The 10,766-nt window shown below is 45.9% G+C and overlaps 1 protein-coding gene and 1 long non-coding RNA gene across 2 annotated transcripts in view; one reads left to right on the forward strand and one right to left on the reverse strand.

The window, feature by feature from the left end:
* ANO4 (anoctamin 4) overlaps positions 1-10,766 on the forward strand; it is a 207,776-nt gene that overhangs the window by 121,655 nt on the left and 75,355 nt on the right. Inside the window, exons 11-13 of the mRNA XM_019545137.1 lie at positions 7,169-7,303; positions 8,539-8,635; positions 9,421-9,481. Coding sequence (XP_019400682.1) covers positions 7,169-7,303; positions 8,539-8,635; positions 9,421-9,481 — 293 coding nt within the window. The remainder of the gene's footprint in view (positions 1-7,168; positions 7,304-8,538; positions 8,636-9,420; positions 9,482-10,766) is intronic.
* Positions 1-10,766, reverse strand: part of LOC109316796 — an 18,272-nt gene that overhangs the window by 2,035 nt on the left and 5,471 nt on the right. Inside the window, exon 2 of the long non-coding RNA XR_002102922.1 lies at positions 3,622-3,627. This is a non-coding gene — a long non-coding RNA (uncharacterized LOC109316796). The remainder of the gene's footprint in view (positions 1-3,621; positions 3,628-10,766) is intronic.

Here is a 10,766-nt window from a genome sequence, read left to right on the forward strand (position 1 = left end):
GGAGTCAATGATGACCCCCAGATCCCTTTCCGCCTCCGTGCTGACAAGAGGGGAGTTCCCCAACCTGTAGGTATGGTGCCGGTTGTTCCTGCCCGGGTGCAGCACCTTGCACTTGTCGGTGTTGAAACCCATCCTGTTCTCGCCCGCCCACCCCTGTAACCTGTCTAGGTCTGACTGTAGCCTGTTGCACCCTTACAGGGTGCTTTTTACCCCCTCATCCAAATCACTGATGAAGATGTTGAACAGTGCGGGCCCGAGGACCGAGCCCTGCAGAATCCCACTGCCCACGTCCCTCCAGGTTGAGAAGGAAAGAAAAGCAATCAAGTCAGAGAAATGTAAACACCAGAGGGCAAAAGTACAAAGTCAGGAGTCAGTGTGCAGTTCCACAGGAGAAGGAGGAAATAAGGGCAGTGGGCTGGGTACAAAGCTCATATGAGTATCTGTAACTACCTGAGTAGCACATGATGCAGAAGTGTATCAAGCTAGCTGCTGGCCCTTATCCATAGCTGACTGAAATTTTTCCATGGAGTAAGGGCAGCAGAAAAGGATCACTGAAGTGCTATGACCACTAAGCCTCTTCTTGAGGGTGGCCCTTTGGGTAGTCAGGAGGGGAAGATATGTGGGGCAAGAGGGAAGAGAAGAAGGCAGATGGAGGGAGGGTGCCCTGGATTCTAGCCATGGCCCCAGTGGGGTAGATTGTTTTGTGCCCATTCTATCCCAAGAATCATTTCAAGAACAGTGCTCTGAGCAGTGTCTGGCCCTGGCCTCATGGTTTGAACCCTTTTCTGGGAAGTAGAAGACACGGGTTCAAATGCCCTGTGGGTGAGGGAGCCTAGAAGCCAAGTCTCTCACTCCTAGGACTTGTCCTAATTGCTAGGCTCCTGGGCTGAAAGATCAAAGCTTCTACCATCTCTGTTATTTTACTTTCCAGAGGTATGCATATAGAAACATCCTGTTCTGCCACAGGATTGTGTATAAGTGCCAAAAATTATAATGAAGTGGCTATGTAAGTGCCCCTTAGGCACAAAGAGGTGCTGTAGAATTAAGCTCTTGATACACGATAACTTTGTCTTAGATGGTGCATCTTTCCTCCTGTTGTTTGTGTGCCGTTATATAGCAATACAGGGAGAGAGAAAAACATGTGAGACAAGGCTGAAGCTACTCATCCAAATCAATATATATCAAAGCAATAGCAGTACAATAAAAGATGGGGTGGATCACAGCTCATCTCAGGAGTTTCGTTCTTACCCTTGAGAAGTTCAAGTTGCTGGCTCTTGTATCTATTTCACTTGCAATTTTTTACTAGATTGAAACTGGTATCAGGATAGGTTTCAGAAGCAGCTGTTTGCCTGGTATCTGATCATAAGAGGAGCCATGTATTTTACAGCTGCCAGCTACAGAGGCTAAAGTGAGCGAAAGCAGTGAAGTTTGTTAGGTATGGTTTCCAGCTAATGGTACTAAATGAGAATACCTCCTTGAGTGTGGGAAGAACCAGAATGATAGAAAAATTATCACATAAAGATTTTGCATTTAATACTTAGTACCCAAACTTTGAATTATATGCGTGGATAAAAATAGGTTGTGTAAACTTTGCTGTATGTCATTGTGACAGGGCATTTGGTGTACTCCTGTCACTTTAAGATGAGAGACGGCTTGGGGAGTAGGGTGGCCTCTGTTGCATCCCCACAATACAGGACATCCCCTCAGTGAGGGGTGGGACTACTGCCCCCCTCAGCCAATCAGCAATGAGGAGCAGGGCCACTGCCTCCTCTACCAATCACCAGTGAGGGGTGGGGGCACTGAGTCCGTTGGCCAATCAACAGCAAGGGGTGGGACCACCACAAAAAGACTGCTGTTGGGTCCATGAGCCCCACTCCAATGAATGTGTGGCACTCTGTGAAACAAGGGAGAGCAAGTGCTAGGATCAGCAGCAATTTTGTGAGCCTCTGCAGTTCAGCCAGCAGGGAGCCTCACCTTGCTTCCCCTGCATTGTGGTTTCATATATCTTATAGCTCTGCCATTCTTTGCAGATAGTTCAGCACACCCTCCCCCCACTGGGATCTGGTCTCACTCCAGTCCAGCTCCACTTGGGAGCCACGGGCACACACTGGACAGGGACCTCACCTGCTCCAGTATCAGCATTCAGCACAAACAGTGGGCATCTGTGAATCTGCCCTGACCACATTCTGCTCAGAGGTGAGCTGAGTGGGATTGGTGGGCTTTGCAGCCATCGTCCTGGTGGGACCTTCCCTTCCTTCCCCAGGAGACAGGTTTGCCTGTCCTGGAGGGGAAATAAGGACTTAATGAGCTGGCCCATATGCCCAGGATCCCAGAGGCCCCTCTGCCCAAAGCTCCCCTTCCCCACTTCCCACTCAGCAGGACACCCCAGGGACTCACTGCACTGTTCCGTGACAAGAGCCTATTTCCAGTCCCACCAGTGTTCCAGCAGATAAATGCAGTGCTTCACCTGCCTGCTCTCAAAGCTGTTACCTTGTGCCAAGGCAGTACAGGGGAGTGTGTGTGAAGACTAACTGCCCATCCCTGGCAGCTCAGCTGCCTCCAGGGCCTGGACCCACCCACACATGCCCAGCCCAGGGTCAGGGAGCTCAGGCATACAAAAGCACCTCTGCTTTCACTGTGCCTGTACATGCACTACAGCCACAGCTTCTTGCACAGGTGTAGAGCAACCATCCCTGTGGATACTCCACCTTCCTCCCTCCCTCCCTGGCTGGCTAGGAACCCTGCTTCTTCTGGCTATGCACTGCCCTACCTCTAGGAGCAGCCAATAGAATCGCAAGGATAATGTATTGACACTCATTTCCACCGATGAACTGAAAAACAGGACTTTTTCAGTCCTTTTCAATTCAGGAATGGTCAGGGGACAAAGCATTTAAAAACAGATAGTCTGGTGTAAAACAGGACCAGTGGCCACCCTATTGGGGAGCAGCCTACAGGTGGTGAGTGGGGCTGATTAGAGAGTCAGCTAATTAGAAGGGAGCCAGACTTGAAGCACTTAAGCCCAGGGCCTGCGCTGGTCAGGAAGTATACCCTGAGAGTGCCACTGTGAGAGGAGCTCCTGGCATCAGGCCTGCAGCAGGGATTTTGATAACCACTGAGCTGGGGTAAGTAACACTAAACCCAGGAACAGACCAGGCCTTGGAAGACAAAGGCCTTAGAACAGTAGTGGGTAAATCCATAGCCTGGAGAGGAACAGCAGAGAGAGGAGGGCCAGGGTGCCCAGCTAGTGAAGTGAGCAGTGTCTGAGAGGGGCGAGACAGGCCTTGAAATAGATAGGCCTGGGAACAGGGGGCCGGGGGCTTAGTGCCTGAGAGGAGCCAAGAAACCCTTGGAATAGGCAGGCCTGGGGACATGAGCTGGTGGCCCAGTGCTCAAGAGGAGCTAGGCAGGCCTCAGAATGGATAGGCCTGGGAATAGACCAGGGGTGGGCAAAGTCTGGCCCATGGGCCAAGCTGGGCCCACTGTAGATTCCATTTCCCAGCAGCCCTTGCCCATGTTGCTGCACCTGGTTTCCATGGAGACCCCAGAAGCAGTGGAGCTGTGACAGAGCGAAGCCAGGATTTCCATGGAGACTAGCCGCAGCAGTGCTGGCAGGGTGTGCACAAGGAGCTGCGCCGGGGGCTGGGATCTTGTGGCAGTGACAGCATGGTCCAGAGCTGGGGCAGAGCTGCGGTCTGCTGCCCAAGTACCCTGGGCAGGGGCATGCAAGCCACAGATCATAGCTCTGCCCCAGCTCCAGATCATGCTGTCACCACTGCAAGATCCCAGCCCCAGCCTTAGAGCAACTTCCTGCCCAGTCATATGCCCTGCTAGCATTACTGGGTGTGATCTCCATAGAAACCCTGGCCCCATGCTGTCACAGAGCTGCCACTTACTGGGATCTCCATGGAAGTCTTGTGCCTGGGGCCTGTCCAAGGGCAGTGTGTGGGGCCAAAGGGGTCTGAAGCCCAGGAGGCGTGAGGACTAGGGCTGGGAGCATGTAGCCCATGAAGGGCATATGTTAACAGATCACCTGTGAGGCATGGGAGTGGTTATTGGGGAGGATGGAGCCCATGAACTAGACCTTAAGGCACTCACCATGAGCACCTGTGGTTATGAGTAAGACCAGGCTTGGGAAGCCCAGGGGCAGCCTCCCTTTCATCTGAAATTAATAACCTCAAGGCCCAGCAGGCAAGTAACAAGGAGAGGGCTTCAAGGGGAGCCAGGTTGGGAAGGGCTTATCAGCCAGCAGGAGGCATCACGACCACCCCAAGATGAGCACTTGCTGAAGTCATCTCATAAAATCAGATTTTTGTTTCTTGGTGGAGCAGACAATTTGTTGTCCAAAATGTCAGATGAACTCTTGTGCCACTGGTGCACATATACTACTAAACTGGACAGCCAGACCTGCTGTTCTTGTTTCTATTGACCATATTGCTGTTACTTTTCTGTTTCTGTAGCTAGAAGACTTGTGATCTCTGTTATCTTATAGAGCAGGGGTTATCAACCGGGGGTATACATACCCCTGGAGGTACTTTGAAAGGTCCCAGGTAGTACGTGGGGGTGGACACGGGCAAAGTGCAGCCACCCCATGCTGTTGCCTCACAGGAGCAAGGCCAGGGTGGGGTGAAAGTAGGGCAGTGCAGACACGCCAGCTCCACATCTGGCCACTCACCACCCCCCCGCCACGCCCCACATCCAGTCACTTGCCACCCACCTCCCCACCACTCAGTGTCCAGCCACTCACCACCCCCCTCCCTGGGGATACACTTACTAAAAAGGATGCTGCCAGAGGTGCACTTATTTTAAAAGGTAGAAAACCCCTGTTATAGAGAAATATGACAACATTTGGCCTTTGGAATGATCACTCTAAACCTAACTGATAGTAAAGAGTGTAGAATGTTTACTGGTCACTGCTCTAAACATGTGGAACTGTTAATAATGTCAAAATAAAGACATATTTCTCTGTATGAAAAGTCTTCAACATACACTTTAAATTATGATTTAGTCCATTTTTAGCTAAGTATTGCCTTCTCTCTTACATTGTCTCTAGCCTAGAAGCAAATAGGGGTGGGGTTATGTGGGCAGAATTTCTTCGTTTCCCCGCAAACAGTTGATTGATTCAAATCGTGAAATCAACTGGTATTGCTTCCTCTGACCTTGGATAAATCAGAAATGTCCATATTTGCATAAGCATATGCTGCATCAGCTAATCTTGCCAAATGGACTTGACATCCAGCTTGAGTTGAACTGACCATAAAGTTTATGAAGTCAAAGATGACATTATCAGATTTCCTCATTCTTTAAAATGAATCAGGAGAGCACTCTTCAAGCTCCTTATTATCATTGTTATAGTTATTTATTGATTTATACTCAGTATCCACACCTAACAATTATGTTGTGGCTACAAAAGAACATCAAACATATGATAGTGCATTCAGCCTATTCCTGCTGTGGATAATTCCAGGATTCTCCTAGGTTTATTGTGTTTGTAAATCTGCAAAACAATATTCCAAATAATTGTTCTAGGGAAGTAAAGAAGAAAAATATCAGTGGATTGATACCAAATTATTTTAAAATAATTATTTTATAAGTTATTGTTTTATTTACATTTAATTGATTAGTTTAAATTATTATTTAAAATAATTATTCAAATATTGGAGGTTCCTGGGGGTAACCTGGATTTGTGTTTAAACAAACTGGCTGAAAAATCAAATCTTTCATCAGTTTTCCACAATCTAGCATCACGTGCAACAGAAAAGTGCTCGCTAGAGTCCTGACTGCTTTTCACTTTTGGTCCCTGTTAGAATCCTAAGATAACTTTTCCAGAAACTCTGGTAAGAGCACTTCAAAAGTAAAAAATAAAAGCTAATAATGTAGGCAGGCTGGGTCTTATTTACTTGCCACTGGGCATATCTACACAAGATGTTTACTGCAAAGCTGCCTACTTAGCTCTGCAGTAAACATCTGTGCACCTACCCATGCAACCCTGTTAGGGTGGACAAACCTAATAAAAACTGGAGCAGGCTCATACTTGTAAATACAAGTACGAGCCTGCGCTGCAGTTTTTTCATGCACAGCAGCACACATGTTGATTCTGCCCAGCTGAACGGGGCATGAGAGTGCTTCAGTGTGGGGGCTGTCTAGCAGCTAGCCCCACGCTGAAGCACCCTTGTGCCCCAGCCAAGCCCACTGCAGCACATTGAACCTGGTCAGAGCAGCTGTGGGCTGCTGCCAGCCAGGGCTGCTCTGACCTGGGCTCAATGTGCTGTGCACCAATAAACTCTGCAGCAATATACTCTGGAGTTTATTCATGTGCATTAATTGCACATCCTGGGAGATGCATCCAGTTATACCATGTCTGTGCTGATGTACCTGCCTTGATTTCAGTAGTTAGTAACAAGGGAATGTACTTAGGAGAAGAATGTGGCCTTTTGTTTCCTACACATACAGTACCAAGGGTCAGCAGGTAGCAGTTCCTATTAAATCCTCTGCAGGGTGGGGATGCATCTACATGTGCAATTAATGCAATGGCAATAAACTCCAACTGCAGAGTTTATTGCTCCTGGGTGCACCATTTGAACATGTGTCTGGGGGCCATAAATTCTGGAGTGTACTGCCATTTGCATGTGCGCCCAGGATCGCAGAATGTTGAGCTGGGTTGAAGCAGACCCAGCTGGCAGGAAACTCTGGGGGTTAGCCTGCCAGCCTGGGGATGCTCCTGCCTCAACATGCCATGGAGGGGCTGGCTGGGGCATAAGGGTCCTTCAGTGTGCGAGCAGGCAGGCCCCATGCTAAAGCACCCTCATGCCCCAGCCAGCCATATGTGCACTGCAGAGGAGTTTTTAAAATACAAGTACTATCCTGCTGCAAAGTAAATTAGTTTACTCCACTCTACTAGGGATGCATGTGTAGATGCCAAAATGTTTACTGCACACCTAGTTAGTCTACTGTGTGGTAAACATCTCATGTAGACACTTTCTGAGAGTATTTAGATATGCATTAGTATTGAAAATAAGCCTAAATTTGAGCTGGGTCTTAAAAACTAATGTCCCTGGGTCTAAATTCTCCCTTAAGGTATAACTAAAATCTTCATTTTCTGTTAGCAAGCAGTGATCAGAAAAACATACATAAACTAGCAGGTAACTTTGCTCTGTTGTGTTTTAAACAGACGGTATTTTGGTGAGAAAATTGGTCTGTACTTTGCCTGGTTAGGCTGGTACACAGGAATGCTCTTCCCAGCTGCCTTCATTGGATTATTTGTCTTTTTGTATGGAGTCACAACCTTGAACCACTGCCAAGTCAGGTAAAGTAAGCATGTTTATTGGTAAAATCAACCCAATTAATGCAACTTTAAAGTTGTGAATAGCTTTGGTGCCTCCCATGAGCCTTGACCTGTTAACTGTTTCATTTCTTCTTGCAAAATTCAGCTTATCCTACTGATTCTTAAAAAACAACAACCCGATTCTCAGGGAAAACTGCGTATAGATGTTAGTAGGCAATAAGTAGCATGTAACGACCTTCTCTGGTTTTGCACTCCTGCACATGGGCTGATATAACACTGTCCTCTAATTCATGGACCATGGAGAGCTAGAGTTTCTCCCAGTGCTACCCCCTAAACGTGGTGGGGAGAGGGTGCAGCACTGGTTCCTCCACACTTCCTAAGCAGCTGACAGAGGGGAAAGAAGTTTTCTCTCCAAGAGCAGCTCAGCAACTGAGCTTCTCTGAGCTACAGGGCAGGAGACCTTTTACAGAGTATGTGCCACCTAGAGCTTCTGTCAGGATTCATGAGGCCAAGTCTGAAAAAGGAACTCTCCAAATTCCCTATAACCTGTACTTGTTTTGTTTTTGCCTCCTACTGTTAACTTTTATTGGCTCCGAAAGAAATAGTAGTGAAGAGCTGCTACCTCATCTTGTCTCCCCAGTTTGCCATTGCAGGACTGTGCTCTGAATCCTATTGAGTGCGTCTATACGTGCAAAAGCAGGTATCAGATTTAGGTGTGAATAGCTAAAGCGCATTAACACACATGTAGATGCTTTAAGGCACATAAACATTGTGTATGGACCAACGTGGGACTAACAGTAGTCCCACATCAGTCCACACACACAGCGTTAACATGTTTTAATGCATGCATGTGTAGACGCGAGCCTAAATCGCCTTAATGCACATTACATTTAGGCACACCTAAATGCACGTATAGACACTCCCATTTTGTAGTAATATGGGGTGGGAGGTTTTAGTTGTCTAGGTTTTTGTTTTTAATTTGTTCACAAACAAAAAGGACCTTCAATATCTCTTTTCCAAAGTGAATGTTGTTTCATGTGAAAGAAATTACTGCTTTGAGGACCAAGGAACCATACAAGGTATGGCCATAAAAGATTCCTTCCTCAGAGGACTGTTGACAGCAGGACATCTTGAGAATGATAAATCATGCGATAAGAGACATGTAAACAACCAGTTGTGATTTATTAGCAAAATATACTGGTCCATTTGAAGATGGATATGAACCTGTTAATCCTTATCTTTTTCCATTTTTCCAGTAAAGAAGTCTGCCAAGCTACAGATATCATAATGTGTCCTATATGTGATAAATACTGTCCCTTCATGAGATTGTCAGACAGCTGTGTTTATGCCAAGGTACGTATAAGCTATGCAAATAGGAAATGTTTATGCTTTCTCAGTAATAGCATTTCTGAAGTCTGTGAATATCTTTAATAAGCATGGTAAAGTAAAATCTTCTAAATGGCAGATCAGTTAAACCCATACTGACATCAGTACTCTCTTAGTAGGATTGAATTTGGACCATATAACTTATTTACATATCTGTGCAATTGGACTTATTGTAATCAGCCGTTATCAGTTATGATGTCTTAGCATTTGCTGCAATACTCTGCCTCAGAATTTATCTTATGAAACAGGTTTTATTCTCAGCCTTACAAAATAAGTTGCTCTGTTCTGTGAGAGAGAACTTCCATCTTCCCCATAGACATTCTCAGTTCAGATCAGCACCGATAGTGGGTCAGTTGACTGGAGGCATAATCTTAAATGATGCTTGACACCTCCCACCTCCATGTCCCATACGTCTGGTGATGAGGCTACAGAAAGCAACAATAGCATAACTAGGACAGGGCAAATGAGGTGACCACTGTGGTCGTCAGCTTGGGAGAAAGGGGTGGAAAAACATCAGCCATAGCCACACAATCATGTTAACAGCACAAAATGGCAGCTAGGAATTGTCACTCTCCACATGTGTCCCAGTGCCCTGGGTATCTGGCTTATTTGTTACACCTCTGGGAGAGGATATCAGTCCTTCTAACTATCAGTGCTTATGAGTACTACACATTTTTATTGCTACCATTTTACAAACAGTATAATTGTGAATAAGACCTTCAATAACTTCAGGTTATTGGTGTCATCCACAGGTGACTCACCTTTTTGATAATGGAGCTACTGTCTTTTTTGCTGTGTTCATGGCAGTGTGGGGTAAGTGAGTTGTTTTTTTAACCTTTGTAACATCAGTATATTTGCTAAAAGTGCATGATAGATCATATGATACTTTCGACTCCAGTATTGAAATGATGTGTATTAGCCTGACTGTTTACCTGGTCCAAGGAAAATGTGGAAGAGAAGGGCTAGAAACTATATTTTATGTTCAGTAAAAGGACATTTTAATTTAAAAATGAATCTAGTATCCAAGTGGGCAGTTTTACCCTGTTTTAAAAATAGAGGTTTAAAATGTATTGGTCTTGAGAGCTAAATTCTGAACGCTTTATTCAGTCTCTATTGAGCAAAAAGTACTGAGTTATTGGAGATCTTGACTGAAATGTGATAACTAGCATGTTTTCCTTTGCAGGGGAAAAAGGCGGTTGTGTTTAAAAATGTGTCACATATGGTAAAAATGTGTTAATCATATGTGACACATTTTTCCAATTGACCTGAGTGGCAGTTTTGCCTAAATCAGTGATTCTCAACCAGGGTGCCACCAGATTCTTTGAAGGGTGATATAAGGTATGAAGAGATGTGCAGATAAAGGGCAGGCATCAAGAGCACACTGAACCAGATGAATCTTGTATTTCCTCTGTCTTTCTCAGAGTTGTGGCAGGTTTAAATATTGTTCACAGTTTCTAAGCCAGTGCCTTAAAGGCATCATACAGTCTACTCGTAACTTTAAATCCCATGCTTTGTGTAATTATCAGAGAGATTAATGAGAACTTTCAAGGGCTACTTGTGGACCGGGTGTTTAATTTCAACTAATAAAATAGGCCAACAAATTGTGAAAAGACTTTGGAGACTGCTGCCTCATCGTTGGTGAGCATATTTTTGGAATAGTGCTTTTGCTTTCTTCTTTATTATTTGCTCTGGGATCCACCATGGCTCCTATGTTTACCCTCATTTCTGAAACAGTTGTTGTTGCAATGTACAATATATAGACATAGTAGCACTTCTATTGGAATTGCAGCCCATGCCAGTTTGTGCTAAACATGGCAAGTGTTGCATGTGGGAAAACCCAGACGCTTTAAGGATTTTGGAGTGTAGCAGGGCACTAAGGTGCCTGCTACTGATAACGGTAACATGGGCTTAGCTGCCACCCAATAGGGCAGCACAGGTGTGACTTGCTAAAGCAACTGATTGTGTCAGCTGACTGGAAGGGGGCAGGGCCTGGCCTTTATAAACAGAGGATGCTGAGGCCAGAGTTCAGTTCCCCTCTGGCAGCCTAAGGAGTAAGAGCTCTGCTAGAGCGAGCAGGGCGGTATTGTGCATTAGCGTG

Source organism: Crocodylus porosus, unplaced genomic scaffold, assembly GCF_001723895.1.
Source record: "Crocodylus porosus isolate Cpor-Errol unplaced genomic scaffold, CroPor_comp1, whole genome shotgun sequence".
In the NCBI taxonomy this organism is placed as follows: Eukaryota; Metazoa; Chordata; order Crocodylia; family Crocodylidae; genus Crocodylus; species Crocodylus porosus.